Below are 24,736 nucleotides of genomic sequence, written 5' to 3'. Positions count from 1 at the left end.
GGGAAGGCAACACAAGTTGTTTGTTTGTAATTGCTAAAAATTTCTTCATGCTTCCGTGTTAAAAGGACTATTTAATGTAATTCTTCTTTGTTTCTAATAAAGCATTTCTATCATTTTTAGCTCCAAAAAAAAAAAAAAGACTTATTTGATAATGTTTATATTGTGATTGGCTTATATTTCAATTGGACAAGCTCGCTTTCCTTGATGGGAAGAAAATTTTATTCACTTTTGAGAAAGAGAAAGTACAAAAGGCTGTTATTTTTGAATTTTAGGCCACTATTTTGAAGTTGAAAGTGCTATCATTTTTTTATGGGTAAAATTTATTAGAAAATAAGGACAGACCTTTCATATATAAGATGTATATAAAAGACTTTTTTTTTTACGCTGTAAACAAAAGGTTCATCTAAAGAATATAAAGTGCTATGTGTTTATGTATTTCTTTTTATTTTTCTTTGAATTTTAGAATAACTAATATTTTCATGATTATTTGCAAAGGCCAATTGTGGCCCTCGCAAATAATTTAGTATTAGTAAGGCTATATTTTTAATTCACACAAAAAATAAGCTTTTTGCAAAGAATTTTTATTGTCTCTCAAAAATAATTTGGTGAGAACATTTCCCTCCAAACTTTTTTACATTTTAATGATTATTTGTAAAGGTCGATCCTAACCTTGCAAATGATTTCGTATTAGTGATGGTATTTTTTTAATCGTCACAAAAATACACTTTTTGCGAGAGATTTTTAATTGTCCCTCGCAAATAATATGGAGGGAAAATTTCCCTCCAAAATATTAGTATTTGTGACGGATATAACACATAATTGCGACAGCTTTTTTTGTTGGTCACAAATATTTTACATTTTACCAAGTATTTGCGAGGGCTTTATTTTGTCATCATAAATAATATTTTTTGAGAGGGCTTTTTGAGTCCGTCAAAAATTCTTGGTTGCTAATAGACTTTTTTTTTTTGTAGTGGGTTTTTAGTCTCTTTCTTTTCAAGCTTAGGTGGTGCTCCTAAGATAGATTTGCTCTTATCTATGTTCTTATAAGCTAAAATAGTTTTAACATCATTGTTCTTAGAATCAACATTATTAGCAGGTGGAACAAACATAGTAGTACTAAAAGAAGCAATATTAGGAGAAGAAAAATCAAACCCCAAACTGGACCTATTAGAGGTAGAATTCTAAAAGCTAAGCATCTCATCAAGCTTTGCACTGGAAGTCCTCTCCAATAGAGCTCTAACCTAGAACAACTCTTCTTTAAGCTTTTTGGTCATTTCAACCAAGAAGTTGTTCTCAAACCGCAGTGCTCCAATGGTTTGATTAGCTTCATCAACTTTTGTGGAGAGCTCTTCTCAATCAAGTTCCACATCACTTAGCTTCTTCGTGGCCAGCCTCTCGTTACCCCCCCCCCCCAAAAAAACATTGATTTTTTTTTTGAAGTTAAAAAAACATTGATCGAAATGATGAGTCATAGTGCAATAAGATGTTTAGTAAGTGTCCTATAAAAAAATAGAAAGATATATAGTAGCATTTATAACGGAAATGAGGAGTCATTGTGCGATAAGATATAGTAACTTAATATTAATGTATAAATTTTTCCTATGAAGATACAATAGAATTTAAAACCTATGACCCACACTTCTTAATAATTATTACTAAATTTATCATCAAATTAAGATGTTAAACGTGTTAGGTAATTTATACGTCGGTTGTGCCAATTAACTAAATCATTAAACCTAGATTATTTAATCTAATTATAAATATGGCTATGGTTAATGCAGTCAAACACAAAATTGCATAATTAAATAACAGTGTAAATAAAATTACACGCAATATGGTAGCGCTGGAAAAACCAATTGGAAAAATTCCGAATTAAAACTCTTATGAGGGCTTAACCATCGACTCTAAGGAAAACATATTCACTATATAGAATTGGAGTTTACAAATAGAAGAATATTATTTAATTTTTACTTCATGTAGAACTTATGGACAGTAGCTCCAAATCCATGAACTCCTCTATAAGGTTGTGTTTGTATTATTATTATTTTTAAACCTTCTACATAGCCAATTGACAAGATGATGACTAGATATCTTTTATCATAGCCAACTAAAAAAATGTCTTGTCAACTAAAATGTTCTAGAGAGAGAGAGAGCCCCAAACATGAGTTTTTTCACAACACTCAAAATCTCAAACTAAAAAATTGGTTTGAAGTTCTTAACAGCTAAAAAGTTCTATATCAAGATAAGTAGATAAAGTATATGTGTCTTTTACACAACATCTAAAAGAACAATTAACACTTGAAATTATAACTAAAGGGGGACTAAGTAGAAGTCGTGTCTAGTCCTTCTCATCATCATTTGAAGGACTTTTTAAATACTTAAAGTCCTCTGCACTTCCACGTATTAGCTTTTTAATTATTTTGAATATTTCAAGCCAAGTGAGTCTAGACACCTTTGAAACCATTACATGTATCTCATCACCAGAAGGTTGTGATTGCTCTTGACTTTTCTTTACTATAAAGTAATTTTTTAGAGAATAACTAATATCTGCAATAACTTCAATTAGTAGATCTTTGCAGAACTTGTTAATACCAAATGTTGATGTAGTTATGCAATAGGGGAATTCATCTCATTTTTGTCTCTTTTTATTTTTTAAAACATAAACAATAAAAATCTAATAGGCCAAAAATGTATTGACCCATTGAGTAAATTAACCAATTAATTAGCTAAGTAAATTAATTAAGTCAATTTAACATGCAAGACGCGTGGTAGCACAAACAAATCACCAAATAACTAAATGCAGCGGAAATTAAATTTGACACGAGTGATTTGTTTACGAATGAGAAAAACCATCAAGATAAAACCCCACTGAGTGAATTTAAGGTCACTACTCCCGAGAATTCACTATTATCAAAACAAGCAATTACAAGTAAAGGAATCCTAGAACCTTATACCAACCTACAGTTGAACCCTTACCCCAATATATAATTGGACTTGCAATGTAGTGACAATCTCTCATTTCAATGCACGGCTCTTAGAATGTGACTAACCAATCGATGCGCGGATCCCAGTACGTGGCCTACACAACTTGAAAAAGATGTTGGCTGCAAAGTTTTTCAATTCATCAACACGATAAAGATCAATAAGCTCTTTGGTTATAAAACTTTATGGTGTACAAACGCAGCAGCTTTTTCAAGAGAAAGATGAACTAGGGCAAATTGTCTCCGGTCACAACTTAAGTGAATAATCACTTTGCATCAAGTTGCATCACCTTAGATGGCCTTTAAGATAATCCTTATATATGTCTAGGGTTGTGAGAAAAGAAACCCTACACAAATAGCTTGGATATGCATGAAAAACAGATCTAGAAATTTGATTTTCATAATTCTCAATAGATAGGTTATCTGTCGAGGTGCTGTCGAACATTGGGCTAAAAACTCCTTTTAAACCTCGATAGATGCAATTTGTCAAGCTTTAAAACACAACACTTTTTCACTTGTTTCTTAAACAGATTTACATGGCTTTAACTCTTGACTTGAACACAATGTTGCTTGAAGACTTAAACCATCTTAGATCTACCCAATTATAAGTAAAGTGGGTTTTGTTAAAGGATTAGCCAATTCTAAATGACATACGCTCATAACAATTTCCACATATGTCCTAACAAAATCTATAGCTAATTTAAAAAAAAATCATGCATGTAATATCACTCAAACAACTCAGAAACTAATCAGTGTAACCCAATAATAACATGGATAACTAAGAAGCAATCCTGATTAGCACATATTAATTTGTACATAAAAATATCCGGCTTTATCAACTAAAACAACGTAATATTGGTAAATGCATGGCAATGTGCTTCGTAAATCTACAATGTGTTGCCAATAGAGTGGTTCCTGCACTATCCCAATGTTCCATGCAATTTTAAATGTCAAGGACTGGCTAATCACATTTTACTTATCAAAAGAGTAAGATTTCTAAATCCAATGTGAGATTGGGGCAAAAAAAAAAAAAAAATCAATCATTGGACTTTATGACCAAGATAACAAACAATTTGAAAATTGTTTCCAGAATGACTTTTAGGTATAAAGAGAAGAACCCCAATTGAGCTTTGCAATGAAAAAGAGAATTGATCACAAAAACCACAAAGATGTATCATCAAAAGATATGCCCAAAATGGTTCCAGAGATTATCTCTTGCTAAAAAGAAAGCAAAATTCTACTTTCTATAGAACTTTATCTGAATTACAGAATTTCCACTATTAAAACAGAATTCACACTATTAGAAAATCCAAAAAAACACTAACTTCCACTCAGGCCACTCTATAATAAAGATGGCATTCTATTTTCCTCCGAATATCTTAGAAAGAGTGACAATAATTCAATCCACTAATAATAGGGACAACTTAGCTCAGATATTACGCTATCTTTTTATCCAAAAATTAGAATAAAGGTTATTCATTAGCTAGGAGGCACACTGTAAACACAAATTTCTCAATTGAAGAAAAATCAAACAAATTGAAAAAAATGAGTTCTACAAATATATATTTTGTATTAATCAAGTAATGAGTTCAATCTCAGTTTTGACAAATGCTCCTCTGATTCTATTTTCTTTATGGTCTTGACTCAAACGCGAAATTTTCTTCAATTTGGTTGAAAGATGGATCAAATGGTCTTCACAACAAATCTCTGGCTTTAAGCTTGTTAGAGATTTGTTGTCCTTCAAGTTCTTCAAGCCATTCGAATGTTCTTCAAGTTCTTCAAATGTTCTTCAAGTTCTTCAAAGATTCTTGAGACAGAATTTCTCCAGAGCTTGGGCCTCTTGAAAACTTCCTTCCAGAAAATGAGAAGGGATGTCCTCTATTTATAGTGATTTTAGAGGATAAGCTCCACTATGAATTGATATGCTTGAAAGTATGTAGCAGAATTTTGATTGGCCTAAATTCTTCTTAGAGATAATTATCTCTATTTATCTATTTTGATAAAGATCATATTTTGATAAAGATTATAATCAACAAAGATAAATAATTATCTCTATTTAATTTATTTAATAAAGATAATTATCTACCAATTTTGAATTGAAAATTTATCTTTATTTTATTTATTTATTTATTTTAATAAAGATAATTATCCATAAAATTTGAATAGGAAATTTATCTTTATCTTGTGGGCCAAATGACACGTGGCAAATTTTGATATGCCAATGTGATGCCAATTTGGATGACACATGTCATCATCTAATTTAATTAATTTAATGACATTAATTTAGAATTTGCCACTAAACTTTGATGTGGCATTTTATAATTGGCTGAAAATTTTGCCTCTTACACACACTTCTATAAAGCAAATGTCAAATGCCTGCAAAATTTGCTGAACAGCATCATTCTAGAAAAATATTAGATAAATAGCATGCGGCTGAAAGTATTTAGCATGAGTTTGGATAGAGTTGAAACTCACTTTCAGCTGTGTTTGCGTCAAAATCAGTGGGTCTCATGCACTATTCATGGGACTTACAAGTACTTTTTTCAGCAAAATTTTCATTAAAACTTAGTCCCACGGCACTATTCACACATTTAAAAATTATTTTGTTACAGTATTTTCAGTTTTCAACAATAAGCAATATCTAAGGGTGAAACTCGAGTTTGTGAAACTCGAATTCCAACCCAAAATCGAGTTTCCCAAACTTGATTTACTCTTGGATACATCTAACATGCATTTAAAAAAAACACGTGAAACTCGAGTTTAACAAACTCGAGTTCCTGGGGGATTTTTTTTTACACGCTTGGAACTTGAGTCTTGCAAACTCGAGTTCCTGGCATGTAGATTTAAAAAAAAAAATGGAACTTGAGTTTACTACATTCGAGTTCCACGTGTTTTTTTTTTTAAATCCATACTAGATGAATCTAAAGAGTAAATCGAGTTTCCCAAACTCGATTTTGGGTTGGAACTCGAGTTTCACAAACTAGAGTTCCAAAAATAGTCCAACCTGTCAAATGCCATAGACAAAAGGCACGTGTGTCCTAGCATGTTATCTCATGTGAGTGATCATATAATTGTTACTTTGGTACTCGCTTGAGTAAATTATTAAAGTTTAGATTTTTTTTATTTTTTTACTTCTAAAGTGGAAAAACTATACATACGCGCTCACGCACGTACACATATATGTTAAACAACTTCACTGCATGAACGAGCTAAAAAGTACTTTGATAAGTTTGATTTACTTTTAGAGGCTGAAAAAAAAAATCCTAATCTTTTGATTTTATTTGTTCAAAAAACCTGCTATTATTCTATGTGAAAAAATAGTGGTCTGAATACTGATAATGTTATATTGGGGCTACATGTAGAGGACGTTTGGATAGCGCGTTTGCGCGTCCATGTCTAGCCCCTTTTTTTTTTTTTTTTTTCCAAGCACATCTGTCACTGTTCATTGGCCATGAACAGTGATTTTTGGCCAATGAACAGTATTTTTTGGCATGAACAGTACTTTTTACACATTAAAAAATTATTTTGCTATAATGTTTTCAGTTTTCAGTTTTCAGCAATAAGTTCTATCCAAACACACTTGTAATCTCCAAATTTCAAGGATGATTAGATTAGAATGCATTTTTGTGAAGGCTGCATCTAGTTATGATTGATCGAATGAGTTTAAAATTTCAAACCCTATGGCGGCTCCAGAAATTCTTTTCAAGGTGGTCATTAAAAAAATTAATAATAATAAAACTTGAATATATTAACATTACAAAATAAAAACATACGTAAATACATAAAGTTTTAAAATTTTCTTTCACAAGTTTTCATATTTTGAAATCATTGTATGATATAATAGTTTCACTATCAATGTTATTAATTATATCTTTATTAATGTACACAACCAAGCAAGTATTAAGTTATTGACCTCTCATTCAATTACTAATATATTGCCTAAATAAGCGCTAATATAAACAAAATGCATTATCTTTTTGAAAATATATATCACATAAATCCAACAAATTTGGCTAAAGACTAAAGCAAGCACTAACAAACTAGCCATTTAAAAAATGTGCATTTTTTTTATATAAAAATTTAACGATTTTAAAATATGTCATTTAAAAACGCAATTTAAAAAATCACAATTAAACATTTGATTTGAGATTTTACGCTAATTTGTTTGTTTGGGCAATTTTTGAAAAGTGCTATGTTCACAACATTTTTGAAACACTTTTACAACAAAACCTAAGTGGTAAGTTTTTACTGGTTTTAATTTGAATTTATCATTAAAATTATTTATTTATTACCAGTAACAACTTGCTATTTAGGATTTGTTACAAAAATATTGTGAACATTGCATTTCTTACAATTTTTTTGTTCTAACATTCAATGTACCAAAATTTTAGAGAGGTTGAATTTTTTTTTTTTTGAAAAAGGGTTGAATTTTTTTGTTAATGGGCCCAATTGTTATTAAGGGTGTTCAAGTTTTTTTTTTCTAGGTGGTCAAAATACCGGTATTAATTTAAAACTCAAATTTTTTTAAGGTATATTAAAATAATAATAAAAATTTAGTCCTGTGACCACCCTCATTACTTAGCGCCGCCCCTGACCAGCCCAAGCTACAACCTGTACTGGCATCTTCTGATAGATGGAGCGACAGATAATAATTTTCAGGCTTTATGGATACGTTATGCTAATTTAATAAAACATTTTGTGTATCAGTCACGGTTGAAGAAAAAGACAAACACAAATAATGACATTAATCCAAACGCGTCAAAGAATAATGGCTTTAACAAATTTCCTTCTTTCTTTTGTTTGGACGTATCAGCTTATTTGTTACATACGATATAAAAAATATAGATTTTTTATTATAGATTTTATGTTAAACGATGTGACCAAAATCCAAAAACTAAAAACTAACTTATTTAAAAGTTTTAAAAAAATTGAAACAAAAAGCCAAGAGCTAAAATTATGCCCCCTTCTAATTGGGACTTTCCTACCTAAGAATTTTGTAAATCTTGGATTTAGATGACACATTACACATATAATAACTAGTCATGTCAAATCTTATGGTAAGCTTTTTCAAACAATGAAGATAAACTCAATTGTATATTAGAGAATAGAGATACGTATATCTTGTTAGAAAGCTTGTAATATACGTATCTCTATTCGATTGTGAAGTGCACTTTGAGCTGTAAATAAGTTAGAATTATCCCCATTTCTGCGCTTCATAACTCGTGGCTGAGTTCCTTTTTACTGTAATTAATTGAGAGCATTGCGTAGCACGCTGAAGGAACTTTGTCTATCATATGTAACAATATATTAAATTTGAAAGCTCAGTTTTATAAATTAAATAAAAAAAATTAGAAGCTCAAGCAAGAATCTAAAATTTGATTATAATTACACTCTAATTTTTTGTCAAGTGTCATTTTAATTATTCAATACTCTTATGCTAAGTATCTTTAAATTTTAAATACATTCTCATTTTATGCTAAGTGTCATTCTAATTTTATATTAATTATATTTACATATAAATTCATGTATTCAAACTCAGATGTTTGAATTATAAGTTAGTTTGGAGAATCAATTCCAAACTTCCGGACCTAGTTTTGAGCTTTTTTATTTATTTATTTTTAATTACTATAAATATTATGTAATTAGGACATAATAAAAATAATTTTATCAATAAGGTCATAAAAATTTGATTTGATTTAATTATAATTTGCCACCTTAATAGATTATGAAAAAATTCATATGTCCCTAATATTGATTTTCCTTTTTAAACAAATCTCCACGAACGAAAAGAATCTTAAATTACTCTTTACTTTTTCTTTTCTATTCTTCCATTCCCATGATTTATTTTTCTTTCCTTTTGAAGAGAGCAAAGAGCCATAGACTTCAAAGGATTAGAAAATTGTCAATCTATCCAAATGTTACGTACTTTGTAGTTGGTAGGTTGCTTAATGCTAGTTGTTAATAACTTGTTATAGATATTAATCTTTATCAAAAAAAATATTTAATAGTATAGATAAGAATCAGAACAAAATCATTTTTTTATAAACATATAGGACAAAATAAATAAGAAAATGATTACACTCACCGACTAAGCATTCGGATCATTGAATTGTCACAGAAAGATAAAATATTGAACAAGTACCCTCTATTATTGAATATTTGATATATCCTTTTCGGATGGTACGAGTATGAGTGTGACACATTTATTAATTTGATGAGATATTAATCTTAATAAACCTATATGTACATATGGCGTGTGTTTCATAGCAGTTTCATCAATCAACACAAATATAAAATGTACTGGCTCAAAATATAAATGTAATATGTACTTCCATATGGAGTTAGGTATATTTTTTAACTTTTAGAAAATAATAAGCGAAGCATTTATTGATGAATACAATATGTTTCGAATACAGCATCCAAACATCATAATATATAGATGAAACTGTTCTTCTAACATGGGAATGAGAAAGTTGGTTGCCCTCCCTCACATGCAAAAAATTATATCGTTGTAGCAAAGACGTTAAAACATGAATCCTAATAACTTTTTATTGATTTGATATTTTGAAAATCACACAATTGGATTATATGTTTTATATATTCTAAACATGTATGCCGAATTTCACGCCATTGAATGTTATTTACTATTTAATCCATAAACCCCATTTTTTTTAATATCTTTAAAATACAAAAAGCTTAAAATATACACATTTGTAAAAGATATGTTTAACAATATTTGGTTGGAGCGAAATTTGGTGCGCGTGTTAAAAATATAAAGAACATGTAATCCAATTATGAAATTTCAAAATATCAACCCAATAAAAATTTATTAAATAATATAAGATTGTTGAAAGTTACATTTAGTGTAATTCTTCAGATAATCACATTGACGAAGTGGTGGATCAAGGAATGGATGACGCTTGGCATTTCACAGGTTTCTATGGGGACCCTGAAACTGCCAACTGGGAAAATTCTTGGAATCTACTCAAAGACTTAAGCTAGAGATTGACTCTACCATGGGTTTGTGTGGGTGATTTTAATAAGATTCTAAGACTTGAAGAGAAACAGGGATGGTTAGACGGACTAGAGAGACAAATGCAAGGTTTTTGGGATGCTTAGGATTACTGTGGGTTTAAAGACCTTGGTTTTAATGGTTTCCCCTTTACTTGGTGCAACAGAAGACCGGGTGATCACAATGTATGGATACGGTTAGACCGCATGGTAGCAACAGTGGATTGGTTCCTACGTTTCCCCACTTCTCGTATTCACCACTTGGAGTGCTTCCATTGAGACCATAGGCTTATCCTTCCCATTTCAAATGCTGAGCACAAATATTTTACAAGAAAGGGCGTCCGTTTCGGTTTGAGGCAATGTGGATCAAAGAAAAGTCTTGTGAGGATGTGATAAAAAATTCATGGGTTGATGTTACTAATATCGATCCGGTGAGTGTGCTGTTAAAAAAAAAATCATAAGTTGCCAAGATAATCTTAGAACTTGGAACCGGGAGACTTTTGGGCAAGTGAGAACCACTTTAGTTAGGAAGTTGAAGGAGATGAGCTTTGCCGAGGAAGCTGGTTTGTACAGAACTTATCCAAGCCGTATGAAGAAGCTCTGTGATGACATTTCGATGCTAAAGGCTAGAGAAGAAACAATGTGGAAGCAGCGTTCCCATCTTGAGCGGTTAAAAGAGGGTGACCGAAACATTAGGTACTTTCATTGTAGAGCAACCAATGTAACAAGAGAAATTACATTCTTGGTTTAGAAGATGAGGTCGGAAACTAGACTGAGGATGAATTGCAAATGGGCAAGTTGGCTAGTACCTATTTCAGCAACTTGTTTACTACCTCGAACCCAGATGGCTTCGAGGAGATTTTGAGTGGTTTACTCCCTACAGTTACTAATGAGATGAACACAAGTTTGAACAAGCCTTTTGTTGCTGAAGAAGTCCAAAGAGCTCTCAACCAAATGGCACCACTTACAGCTCCAGGTTCGGATGGTATGTCTCCCATTTTTTATAAATCTTTCTGGCACATTGTTGGTAAAGATGTGATTGAGGTAGTCTTATCTGCTTTAAATTCCAGTGTTATTCCAGAATCTCTAAACTCTACTTTCATTGCTCTCATTCCTAAAATAAAAGACCCTAAAAAAGTTTCAGATTCCAGGCCTATTAGTCTTTATAATGTAGTTTATAAACTCATTACTAAAGTCTTGGTCAATCGTTTGAAAATGATTTTGCCATATGTCGTTTCTGATTCGCAGATTACTTTCCTCTTGGGTAGGCTCATCACTGACAATATTCTAGTGGCTTTTGAGACCCTACATTATTTGAAGCGTAAAACACAAGGGAAGGCAGGGTATATGACTTTAAAACTTGATTTGAGCAAATCTTATGATAGAATAGAGTGGGAGTTCTTGGAATGGGCAATGTTGCACTTGGGTTTTTTTGGGAGGTTTGTAGCAACCATTATGTCTTGTGTCAAGTCAGTATCGTACTCGGTTTTACTCAATGGGGTTCCAGGTAGTAATATCAAGCCAAGCAAGGGTCTGAGATAAGGTGACCCATTGTCCCCGTATTTGTTTTAGGTGTGTGCTATGGGACTCCAAGGCTTGCTTGATGGCTTAATTAGGGGAGTGTCTATTTGCATTGTCTCTTGAGTCTCAAGGGAATTGAAAACACAATTCTCACCTTTGCTAACAAATTTTCTATCAATCATTTTCTCCCTGGCTTGCCAAACTATGTTTTCGACTCACTGTTACCATCAGATTTACATCTAGATGAATTAGTGATTTGAGCATCATAGAACTATCCCAAAGTTGTAGAGGGTAAGTCTTGCTGCATCAATTGAATGTCAGCTGACCCCTGATTGCAGCATTGGGAAGAAAGCCCAGTTGCTGCCAGGCCTGGCTTCCTTCCCTGATACCTTTTCATTTGCCCACCACGCAGAGCTAATGGTGGGCTTATCAGACACTTCTCCTTTTGTGTTGTCAAATTGAACTATTTGATTGATCCAAGAGAAACAGAACGATGCTTCTGATAGCTCTGCTCCTCCCCTTCCTCTAAAGCTTTTTCAGGTGTTTCATTGGATGTTTCACTAATAGGCAACTCACAACAATTGTTGGTGTCTGTTTTTATCCCTTCCTTATCAGTTGGGGCTTCTGCAACTATATCCTGTGAAGATTCTGATGCGTTTCTAATAGATGCCGCTGATTTATTTGCAAGACGGCATGCAACATCTTCCCCTGTCAACTCAAATGATACTCTGTGATCAATTATAGTTCCATTATTTTGACATCCATTCCCTAAGTTGGCGAGGGATACACTCTCAGAAATCTGGTTCTTCAAAAGGTAACTGTCTCGAGAGGCAGGACCCATAACATCAAGCGTCAAAGATCTAGAACCTAACCTCGAGCCCAACTCCACACCATCTGGTGTCATAGATCCAGAGTTTAACCTTGAACCCAGCCCCATACCATCCGGAGTCAAAGATCCAGAGCCTAGCCTTGAACCGAGCCCCACACCATCTGGGGTGAAAGATCTAGAACCTAGCCTTGAACCTCATTTACGAGATGAAAAATGATCAAAGCCCAAGAGTTTGGGAGACTCCGCCATGCGAAACTCTAGGATAGGGCGTCTATCAGGGAAAGGGGTTGATGTTCCAGAATTCGAGATTGCTGACCCATGTGATATTAAGTAGCCACCTGAGCTTCCTAGGTACTGTTGATAAGGCTGGAATTCATAATAGGATAATGCAAACTTCTGATTAGTCCCATTGTTTCTACGACTGCGGTCAAGTGAAGAAGTTAGCAGTTGAGCAAATGGCACTTCAAGAGATGAAGGTGTTGTCTGATGCACAGATTCAGGAGGGGGAGTGAAAGGAGCAGTAGATGGTTCGGTCGTTAATGTAGATAATACAGGGGGCGAGACTAATTGTGTTTCGTATGCATAAGGGCCTATGGTATAATTGGATGCAGTTCAGCCTGGTGAATAGGCATTGACAGAAAGAGAAGTGAGGGACAGGAATTTGGCAGGTGATTGGGAAGTAGATGGAGGATCTGATTGTAGGAAAGACCTTGAGTATGATATGTGAATTTCACACACACAACTGTACGGGTTTCAATCGAAGTTCTAGATCATCAAAACATCGTAACTTTTCTATAGCCAAATGCGCAATGTGTGTGGGTCACATACAAATTATAGTCATATCACCTTCTTTTTTTTTAAAATGCAGTCTAATCAATAGAATGCACAGAATAGGAATTGCACAACGACAACTCGAACAAATTTCTTGAACCATAAGAAATGTTACCTTACAAAGATAGATTTTAATTTCTTTAAAGAGAAAAAAAATAAAATAAAAAGAGAGAGAATTTCACAATTTATACTTATCATTTTTCTGAGCAAACCAAGAAACCCACCTATTTCGGCAATGCCATTGCCACAAATCCATTCCCACTTTTTTTTTTTCCTTCTATTTCGGCAATGTCATTGCCACAATTGGTTTTCTCTACTTTTTTTTCCCCCTCATTTTCGGCAATGGCATTGTCACAAATTAATTGCACAATTTTTTTTCCCCTCTATTTCGGCAATGTCATTGCCACAATTCTTTTTTTTTTCTCCCATTTTTGGCAATTGCATTGCCACAAATCCATTCCCACAAATTTTTTTCCCCTTCTATTTCGGCAATGCAATCCACAAATCCATTCCCACTTTTTTTTTCCTTTCTATTTCGGCAATGAGCCACAAATCAATTGTACAATTTTTTTTCCCTCTATTTCAGCAATGTCATTGCCACAATTGGTTTTCTCTTTTTTTTTTTTAACTTTTTCCCCCATTTTTGGCAATGGCATTGCCACAATTGGTTTATTCGCTTAGGGCACTCGCCTGGTACTTTGGCCACTCATTCACTCGAGTAGTGGTTTGGGCAGCAAGAATTTCGGTAATGACATTACCGAAATTCAAAATTTTCTCTCTCCCACTTTTTCTTTTTCTCTCTCATACTTTTGTTAGAATTTCGGCAACGGTGTTGCCGAAATTCACTATCTTTCCTCAATTCCCTAAATAACTTGGAACAGTACCTATAACGCAAATAAACTCCAGATTCTGCAATATTCAGCCAAAAGACTCTCCAAAATTTCATCGTTAGACAGATATATATAATCTGAGTACACACTAATACACTATAGCTATTAGCTATAGCATAGAGTGAGTTGAACATTGGTTACTTTTTTCTACATTTACCAAAATAATTAATACCTTACATGTTTGAAAGTTGGACATTTAAGGGCTATTTGGTAGGGTGTTTTGAGCAACACTTTTCAGTGTTTAAATAATATTGCACGTATTTTCACACACTTTTTCACCCACACATATTTTCAAAAAAATACAAACAACATTGCTAGAACAATATTACCAAATGACCTCTTAATAATTGATGAACTTTTTCAGAAAATTTTTGCTTCAGTGCATGACTTAAAAACAAAGAAAGAAAAGGTAAAAAAAAAAAACCGTGAACCACAGTTTGGAATGCAAACACATCTAAGAAGGCTGAACTTGTAGGCTCTACATGGTTGCTATCATGGCTCATGGGAACGATTTGACTTTTTGTTGGGCATGCACGTGCTTAAGTATTTTTTTAGCAACAAAAGCCAAAAACAAAAAGGACGTTTGTGACTAAGACAATAGCAGAGGCCATGGGCCTGGGCTTGGGCCTGGGCCTAAGAAAGTATCTTGTGTGGCTGTGAGGTTAGACTATAGAAGATCTTTTTCAATGGTCTCTTATCTTTTTAAAATTCTTTTCTTTTCTTCAATTTAAGACCTTGCCACTGTGTTTGGTAGCATATACAGAATGAGAAAAGAGAAAGGAGTGTTTTTTGTTGTATTTAGAATGAGGGAAGAGAGAGGAAAGAGGACGAAAAGAAAAAAAATAAAATCTTGGACCACAATATTGTTTTTAATTTTGTCATAATTTTTATACATCAACAAATTATGAATGATGAAGAAATAATTGTTGTTTTATGTGAAGATGATAAGCTCTCAATCACAGTTTATCACATAAAGTAATTGTAAAAAAATATCCGAGTCTCATAGTTCGCAATATTGAGCTTCATTTGCTCCTTGAACCAAGAAAATGATGAATCAGGCTTATTATAACTTATCAGTCGAGCAATTCCCAATAACCTTCAACTACTCATCACCAATCGATATTTTCCAAAGTTACTCTAGTATAGAATCCTTATGATATTGTAGACGACTAAATTTCTAGTTTGAAATAAATCAAACAAGTAAAATAGTTTCACAAATGCGAATTTGTATTGATGAATGTGTGGTACAATTATCTGAAATCACAAAAGAGTGATCCTCTGATTCGATTTCCTTGAAAGACTTGTTGATTGGAATTGTAATAATGTGATTTTGACTCGAACACCAAATATCCTTCAATTTGGTTGAAGGATGGATCGAAGACCCTTGAAGTAGAATTACAATGAATCTCTAGTTATGAGCTTGTTAGAAATTCTTTGTTCTTCGCGTTCTTGATGCGTTCTTCATCTTCAAAGGTTTGTGTTGGAAGTTCTTCTGTGCTTTAGAGGCTTTAATCCATAGAGTTTCGTTAAGTTATGGTTTGTTGAGGTTTTTGGAGGCTTTTGAGCTTGATTCCAGCAAACTTCAAGATCTAGGTTGATAGTTTGGATGGTTTCGCTTTGAATGTTCTTCGGTTTTGAGGTTGAAGTTCTTGAAGGTTTTGAGGCTTGATTCCTATAGAGCTTCTGTACTTCTAAGTGCTTTTGAATCTTCTCTGATGCTGCTTATGCTCTAGATAGCTTGGTCTATTCAAATGCCTTAGGAAGGCTTTTATTTATAGGATTTTAGGGGTAGGTGAGCAATATGTGGCGGAGTCTGATCGGTGACACATGTCACAGCCTGATTGGTCTGCTTGTGTCATTGCTTACATGAGCTGGATTGCTTGTGTCATTGCAAACACGTACAGGGTTGCTTATGTCATCGCTTACACACGCCTATGTGTGATTAGCATTTTGCATGCTTTTCATGTTTTTACCTTAATGAAACTTGGCAAATTTCTAGTAACAGTACATGATGCTTTGTAATTAGCCATACTTTGTGGACTTGGTAGCAAATTTCTATTACTCTCTATTGTTATTTTCCTTATGAATTTCTTCTTTTTGTGTTTATTAATTGGATTCTATTAGAACACTAATAAATTTCAATTTTAACCTTTTGGAAACTTCAGTTCTATCCAATTCTATAAACTAGCTGAATCCCCGTACAATGTGTGGTGCAATTTATTATTAGTTTTCTCCAATATTTCAATAATTTTTTCCAAGAATTTTGTAGTTTAACTAATTGATACCTCATTGTGTTTCCAACATAGACATTGAGGGTTCAAATCCTCACCCCTAACTATTGATATATAAAAAAATATTTCAATAATTTTTCTTGTAAAAAAGTTTGTGTGTGTGTTTTTACGAATTGAAAATTGCATGATATAGCGGTTAATATAGATAGGCATGTTTCATGCCTACTAAAAATGAAAATATCCTTTCTAAAAAAAATTGAAAATATCCTTAAAATAATTTTTTTTTTGTACATTTTTTTGTTGTGTTACTTTTTTTTTCCCTTTTTGTTGGACATTGTTTCAATTGTTGCAAAAAAAAACTAAATTTGATCAAGAATACCATATTTCAAATTAATTTTTTCGCACATAAATAAAATCAATTGTTTCATGAATAAATCTTAGAAAAATGATATTAAAAATTCATTATGCTTAAAATAATTAATATAATAAAATAAACATATTTATTTTATTAGTAATTTTTCTAATTACATAAGGAGTTAGAACATTTAAATGGTTAAGATTAATTTTAGTAAATTCACAAATATTTAATTTTTATGGTTTTTGTGTCAATCGTTATTAAAGCAACTAAATATGAGGAAGAATGTCATATTCTAAATATATTATTATAATTGCAACTAAAAATTATTTCTTTTATGTCAATTCGCACCCTACCCATTTTTTTGTTCATAAAAAAAAATATAAAATAAAGAGAATTTCAAGAATTGTGCAAATGACACAACCTTATGTTTTCCAACATGAGGTCTATACTTTTATATATTTATTGATAATTAACTAAAATCTTCTAATATTAGTAATCTAATAAAAGCCAGATGTATTCTATAAACTTTACCGTTTATTTTTATCCTTAATAATAATAATAATAATAATAATAATAATAGGTAAAATAGAGAGAAAATCCAATTAAATTTCAAATTGGAATTCAATTAGAGTCTAATTTTGCGTCATATATCTCATCTAATCTAAATTTTTGAATTTTGTGCCAAGTGAGTTAATATAGTGTAAAAATTGAATTTCAACCAAAGCTTAATTTTGCTCCACGTGTCCCATCTAATCTAAATTTTTAAATTTTTGTGCCAAATTAGTTAATTTAATGTAGAAAATGAGGGTTTTAATATAATAAACCATAAAAAACGTAAACATTTAACTAAAAAAAATTCAAATTTATAAGTCATATATATATATATATTAATAGGTAAAGTTTAGAGAAAATTGAATTAGAATTTGAAATCATAATCCAATTTTGTGCAATGTGTCTAAATTTATGTGAAAATTACACTATAATTATCCACTTAAGCTTGTGCCATGTGTCTACTTGAGTTTTTTTAATCTTTGTGTTAGGTGAGTTAATGAGTGCAAAATACTAAGAATCTAATATTAATGAACTATAATTTTTTTTTTTTTAAAGCAATCACATGTACTCAATAAAAATCATCACATGTGTCTCAAACAATAAATAAAATAAAAATCACCACATAACAAAAATCACCACACGTTCTATCTTATTTAAAATTAGAAAAAAAATGATCATATGTAGTATTAAATTTGGTAGGAATTTTAAAAGTGACCAATCACATTTACTTTCAAAACAATAATTTGACTAATTATCTATATTTTATGATAAAAATTGTGTTTAATTATAAATGTATCTATATGTATATGCATGAATGCATGTGTTACATGCTTTAAAAAAAATTAATTTGACTAATTATTTATATTTTTATATTTAAAATTTTGTTTAATTTTAAATGCATTTATGCATTTGCATAGAGTTACATACTAGTATTAGATTAAAATAGTCATTGCGATGTAAATAATTTAAATGTTATTATCACTATCAGTGGTACTTAACCAATACATATTGAAAAAACCAATTTTGACTCGTAAGTGTTCTAATTAGTGGATTGACTCTCACTTCTATACAAAATCAAACAATAATAGTTTGCAACCGCAATAATGAAGCAATCACAAACATGTCACCGCAATCTAAACCCATTCAAATAAAGAATAAAGTAGCATTAGGATTTGAACTCTAGACTTATTCTACACATACGAACTCATCCACACCAATTAAGATCTCTAGTAGGTCTGTGAGCTTACTAATAGAGGGTGACAATTTATATGGTTTCAAAGGAATCAATTCGGGTTCACAAGTTGGGTTCTTAACATTGAACCAACATGGGAAGTTTTTTGTTTAGAATAAGAAGAAAGGCACATTTAGATCTACTTTGTATAGCAAATATCTTATCTTGAAATTTGTGTCTCAGAGGGCATTTAAAGGTAGGTTAAGAATCATCACTTCAATCAGTATTTGAGTCAAGGTAAAGACTAATAGTTATGTGGCCCACTTGGTAGAGGAGTTTAAGTAATGTTGTTTGGGTGTTTTTGATATACATATAGGTAAAAACGTGTGTGAAAATGTGTGTAATATTGTTTAAAATGTGAAAATGTGCGTTAGAACTAAACTACCAAACACCCCAGTAATTTACTTGAGTGATGGTTAAATGAGAATCACGTGAATTTCTGCCTGACTTCAACAATTGCTCAATCGAGTCCTAACTTTGCTTGTGCAGGCCTTAGGAACTTCCTTGATGCAATTCATTACACAAACTCTTACCTAACTAGAATCTCCATTAAAAAAAAGAATTAAATAAATAACATAATAACATTAAATTCAACTCTCTTGACACATAATTTTTCATATAGAAGCTGCCAATACTAAATCCTAACAATAGTAATTGGTACCTTGTCACAAAAAAGAAAAAAAAAATTGTAATTGGTACACACATTGTTAGCATACTAAAGTTTTAAACAAACTGAATGACGGATGTTAATTGTGTTTATCAATTTTTCATTTATTTTTTATAATTTGATAGTCTACTGGGGAAAGTGAAATTTAAACATTAGATACATTCATCTGAAACATCAAGAAGTACTAGTTGAGCTATAAACTATAGGACTCTAGGCTATCAATTCTTGAATATGGTCAAATGTTATCTTACAATAATGAACATTTCAAATTGACCTCATATAACTAAGTACTATAAAATAAACAAATTCTAATTTGTTTGGATTTCTCAAAATATAAGTGACTAAGGCCGGAATAGTATTACTAGATCGAATTGGGATTTGAATATATAATTATAGTAGTTTGAATTCAGGAAGGCTTCTTCTTTCGAAACTCTGACCTGTTTGATATTTTTATTTCGTTTTTCATTTCCGACAAACATGCATATGTCTATTTATGAGATGTACATCCTTATTTTGGTAGACTGAAAAAAAAAAAGAGAGAAAAAAATTAGAATTCTTTTGCAATAAAAGAAAAGGAAGAATTGAACCTAAAGTCTGGTGAAAAAACACTCTTCTCAAATGCAAACTACAGCCATTATTTAATGCTTTGAAAAACAAACACTGAGCTGGTCAAACTAATAGTATAAACAGGAAAGTGATGCACAGTTCACCCCATTGTTCTGTGGATGTCTATCTGAAATAATCACTCAGCAACTATTGAAAAACGTTATGATTAAATAGAGATTAAAAGAAAAACAACATTTGTCAGCTTCGAACTGCTCAAATGTTGAAAAAAATCTTCCTCTACAAAATTTATTATATAAAAACATTGTGTCATGTGTAAGAGCATCAACATCATCTTATAAGTGTCAAACCAATGGCAGTGACTATAAGAGTTGAGGGAACTCCAAATTTGAGATGGCTCCAAAAGGATAAAGTGTACTCAAGTTGGGGAGCTCGGCGAGCCTGCTCATACACGATTAAATTGGCAGCTGATCCCAATAATGAGAGGTTCCCAGCTACTGTGCTGACCCAAGCTAAGATTAGCCATGCCTTCTCCTCATCAGCTGCAGAAACTGCAGCTGCCAATGCTGCCACTCGTGCTCCAAGCAAGAGAACTACACAATATTAACATGAGTTATAGGAACTCTCATGTAAATAGTTTAAAAAATGGCATTTATGATGCCGAATGATGGCTTACAGCAGACAAAAAATTTATCATAAATCAACAAAATGTTGGGGAAAAAAAACGAAATGAAAGAAATGAACATTAACATGAACCTCAAGAATGTTCATAACAAACAGAATGCAGCATCAACTTAGAGACGTATCACCAAAATCATTAGATACTTTTTATATGAAAGAAAAACCTTACTAGTCTATTAAGGATCCATAGGTGACCCCAAAATTTTGGGACTAAGGCTTTGTTCGTTGTTCTTGTTGTTGTATATGAAAGAAAAACAATTCTTAATCAGAGATGCAGAAAGAAAGATTAAACCACAGTACCAGGCTACCAGCTCATTTATGAAAAACAATCTCACAGATTCAGTGCAAGAGCATCCCTTGTTCCCTATATTATGTACACAAGGGCCATGGATAACTGAGAGCCTTTTCAGCTCACAGTTATCATTACTGGTATAAAAATCCCTTTGTTACTGAAAGGAAATTTTCCTTTTAGCACAAACTGCAGAATGTTTGTTGTTTAATTGAATGCTATGGCAGAATTCTGAGGGGGTAAACATATCCAAAAATTGTTTATGGTTTTACAAAATGTCAATTGAAAACAACAACTTGGTGAATGGTGAGAAATGCTGTTGTCATTGCAATTATCCCGAGACTTTGAGAAATGACCCAGAAGGGTGCCAGTTTGTGTACAAAGTGAAGTGAAAGACACTTCTCAGACTGAAAGACCTGTTCAGTAAAATGGTGGTGTACTATCAGCTTGAGTAAGATTTGAACATGCATGAGAAAGGTTAATGTCAGTTGTCTCAAGTATATTTTTTTTTGTTGAGAAGAAGTGAAATTGGGAAGAATCTTGAGAAAGGTTAATGTCAGTTTGTCTCAGTTTGTCTCAGGTAGAGAAAGGATCTTGAGAAGAAGTGAAAACCAGAAATATGCAATTAAAAAATAAAAACTGAGAATACTACGATGTCCCGGAGAGACAATCTGTATGCAAATTCCAAACTATACACTAACATATTCCCCAGAAATCTAAAGACAGCACAACAAACTTATATGCATCCCAATGTTCAATTAGTCTCTGTACCGCTTGAAATTGCTAACAAGAAAGCTTGGCAAACTCGTTTTATTCAATAAGGAAAAAAGTTGTTTAAAACGGACTTACAAACAAGTGTTAGTCCAAAAAGCTAATTTCATCTGACATCAAAAAAAAAAGAAAAAAAGAATTATGAAACAGATAATAGAAAAAAAATATTTATATGGAAGAAATCCATCAACATACCAGTTGGTACATTTGAAGCCAAATTTGACATGACAAGTATGACAACGGCAAGAATTGTTATCCCACTAGCAAGATCAATTTTTGAATAGGGCTCCATAAAGTCCCATAGAGTACTTGGTATTCCAGTTTTGTTAAAGCCTTCAACTGTGATAAACATTCCACAAAAGAAAACTAACAGAGAATAGGAGACCTGGCAAAGAAGAGAAATAAACTTAACATTTAATAAACTCTCCAACAAGCAATCAATGGTCATAATCACCAAGAAGTTATGATTTACAGTTTATTTATAGGGAAAAAATAATTTAAAAGTAGAAAGCAACGTGCTTGCAGATTATACCTTTTCAAGGCTTGGCCTAGCATCCCTGAAATCAAGAACCAAAAGAGCAAGCGCAGCAGTAATTGCAGTCCACGACATATTTAGACCCACAAGCAAAGCAATCAACATTCCTATAGTAACAAGGTAAACACATGGTTTCCACAACATTTTTTTCCATCTCCTGGTCAAATCATCTTTTCCCACTGAAGACAGTACAGAAAATACATCTCTTAGTCTATCCATTGATGAAATTCTCTTTGAAGGGATTGTTTCCTCCTTTACCTGAGAAGATACATCATTTGCTGCCTCTTTTGATGCATTAGAAATTCTTGCAGACTCTAATGAGCCACTAAGAACCCCTTGGATTTCATTCTCACTCGGAATTGTTCGGTTCCTAAGGTTCTCAACATGTCTTATGGGAATACTCATGCTAGGAGAACTTTGCACAGCCATAACTTCCAATCTAGAGTTCCATTCCTGAGAATTGAAGCATGTAAAATGTGACATTGTGGCTGGTGAAAACCTATGAGAATTCACTTCCTCCTCTGCAATAAGTTCTGCAGCTAAATCTTCCTCATCCTTTTCAATAGATAACGACTTCCAGTACATGCATAGAAGAAGTAGGGTATTGACAATTACACCCATGATCATTGCAGGGAGAAGTCCTATTAGAAATTTCCCAAAAGGTATCTTGCTCTTAATGGCTATAACCAAGTTTTGGGGGTTGCCAATTGGAGTAGCTGCCGACCCAATATTTGCACTAGAGGCCAGGGCAAGAAGGAAAGGATGAGGTGGGAGATTATGCTGCCTTGCAATTTTCAAGACAAATTCAGTCAAAACTACACAAGAGGTATCATTAGTAAAAAAAGCACTTGAAATGGCAGAAATCAGGCAGACTCGACAAATTAAATCCTTTGCCCCTCTACTTTTCCATGAGAGCAACTTTCCCAAGTACTTGAACATATCTGCCCTTTCAAGATATACACTGACAACCATTGTCCCAAAGAGAAGACCAAGGATTTGAAGATCAATTGCATGATATGCTTGATCTGGAGGTATGACTCGAAATATGACCATTAGCATGCCCCCCAGGAGGGACCCTGCAGTCCTCCCAACTGGTAGAAAAGGAACAGTTGGGAAAACCGCCAATACCCAGAAGATTGCAAAAGCAATTGAGCCTAGAACCACTTTTACAGAAGAAGCCAAAACCATTTTTGCTGCTCAGCAAGAGAAAATCTTGTTGTTGTACTATTCCAAGGGCTCTATGTTAATGAAATTCCATAGCTGATGCCATATTATTGCAACATCTACATGCAAGAAAAGAAATACCCTGTTTAGAAAAAAACCAATTAATTAATTTAAACTGTGTTTCTGAAGTTATCATTCATTCAATGCAATATCATGATACTTAAGCTACAAGATAGCAAAATTCATGGAAGAACAGTGAGCAAACAGCTAGAAGGCAAATAGTAAGCGTATAACAAGTGCTAGGAAGATAAGCAAGTAAAGTTGTTGCAGCTATTAATAGGCTATAAGGCATGATAAAGTAACAGAACATTCAAATTCAAGAAATGTAAGGGATTGGGGAGTTCAACTAATACTAAGTAACAATATAGACTCTCTTTTTTTTCCCTCCTTTGTTCTTATTTTTCTAGAAATTCTTAAGAGAAGAAGCCGGAATTCATATAGAAAGCAGAATCTAGCCAGATATGAAACTTTCCATCTTTTGCAATACCCATAAATCTTGATATTAACAGAATGAATTATTAGACCATTTTCAAGAAATGTCACTTCCATAACCATCTCAGTAAGATTCCAAGGTAAATCTCGAAAAACCAGAAATTCACAAATTCTCAGTGCAAAGAATTGTAAAAGCATACATTTATATGAACCCAATAAAACGCCACACGTATGATCAAATGCAAAAATGTCAGACTGGCTTTCTGCTTGACCCCACAATTTATATCGCATGCAACTTGATTCTTGAACAGCCATTTCAGACAATTTCTAAGCTAAATGTCAACCAAATATGCAATACCCAGATACCAAAACTCTCTCTGAAAACCAAAAATAAAAGTGAAAACAAACAATTTCTAACCTGAAAAAGAGGTATGTTCTCTACCTCTGGACCAAGAAGAAGTCAACGAAAACTGTGAGTTCCAAATTTTGACTCGGGTCTTATTTGCATGTAAAAGTTAAAAATCTTTTCTTGAACATTTCGAATGGATTAGATTCAGTGGCATGTCTGTATTTAATGTATGTTTTCCAAAAGAAGTGGAACAAAATAAGATCAAATTATCAAACGGACTGACATATATAAAGAGCGGGATCTTCCACATAATAAGGAGAATGAACAGCAGATTCATCCCATTTTTGTACGGTTTGGAAATAAACAGGAACTTTTATCTTTTAAGCTCTCTCTTCTAAATACACTTTTCAACAGATTCTCTATCACATACTCTATCTCATTTAAATATTATTTCTTCATTTATTATTATTATTATTATTTTTATCATAGTTTATTTTTCCTATATTCATTTCCAACCATTATATTTTTTAAAGAAAAGTGTTATATTCACAATATTTTTCGCAATACTTTCACAAAAATCACATCAAAATCTTATGTTTGTTACTAGTTCTTATTTAAACCCACTGCTGAAATTATTTTTTTACTCACCAATATTAACTAATAACAATCTATTACTTAAAATTTATTGTGAAAATATTGTAATAGCATTTTCAATTAAATTTTTTTATTTTTTATATTATTTTTCCTTTCATTCAATTCATTCTCATCCATTCTTTTTTTCTTTTTCTT

At 32.4% G+C, this 24,736-nt stretch overlaps 1 protein-coding gene and 1 pseudogene across 4 annotated transcripts; both read right to left on the bottom strand.

The window, feature by feature from the left end:
- Positions 1–11,701: 11,701 nt before the first annotated feature.
- On the bottom strand, positions 11,702–14,119 carry LOC142620191 (uncharacterized; annotated as a pseudogene).
- Positions 14,120–19,719: 5,600 nt separating this feature from the next.
- Positions 19,720–24,286, bottom strand: LOC142618650 (silicon efflux transporter LSI2-like). Of its 4 annotated transcripts, none has more exons than XM_075791618.1 (4): positions 24,017–24,286; positions 21,940–23,225; positions 21,603–21,792; positions 19,720–20,259 (listed from the first exon to the last, which is right to left on the bottom strand). In XM_075791618.1, exons 2-4 carry the CDS (start codon positions 23,128–23,130, stop codon positions 19,997–19,999), a joined length of 1,644 nt encoding a protein of 547 aa, XP_075647733.1. In that variant the 5' UTR covers positions 23,131–23,225; positions 24,017–24,286; the 3' UTR covers positions 19,720–19,996. The 4 variants fall into 4 exon arrangements, with proteins under 4 accessions (XP_075647733.1, XP_075647734.1, XP_075647735.1 ...); XM_075791619.1 differs by having other exon boundaries at positions 21,940–23,248; positions 24,017–24,263; XM_075791620.1 differs by lacking the exon at positions 24,017–24,286 and adding an exon at positions 23,799–23,986 and having other exon boundaries at positions 21,940–23,248.
- Between the last annotated feature and the right edge of the window lie 450 nt (positions 24,287–24,736).

Source organism: Castanea sativa, chromosome 12 (assembly GCF_040712315.1).
Source record: "Castanea sativa cultivar Marrone di Chiusa Pesio chromosome 12, ASM4071231v1".
Lineage (NCBI taxonomy): Eukaryota > Viridiplantae > Streptophyta > Magnoliopsida > Fagales > Fagaceae > Castanea > Castanea sativa.
This window is presented reverse-complemented; position numbering and strand designations above follow the sequence as displayed.

Coding starts and splice junctions, on each gene's coding strand:
- LOC142618650 (XM_075791618.1), bottom strand. CDS start 23,130: ATGGTTTTGGCTTCTTCTGTAAAAGTGGTTCTAGGCTCAATTGCTTTT. Junction 21,793..21,939: donor CTAGGCCAAGCCTTGAAAAG/GTATAATCTGCA, acceptor CTTCTTTGCCAG/GTCTCCTATTCTCTGTTAGT. Junction 20,260..21,602: donor GGCTTCAAATGTACCAACTG/GTATGTTGATGG, acceptor AATATTGTGTAG/TTCTCTTGCTTGGAGCACGA.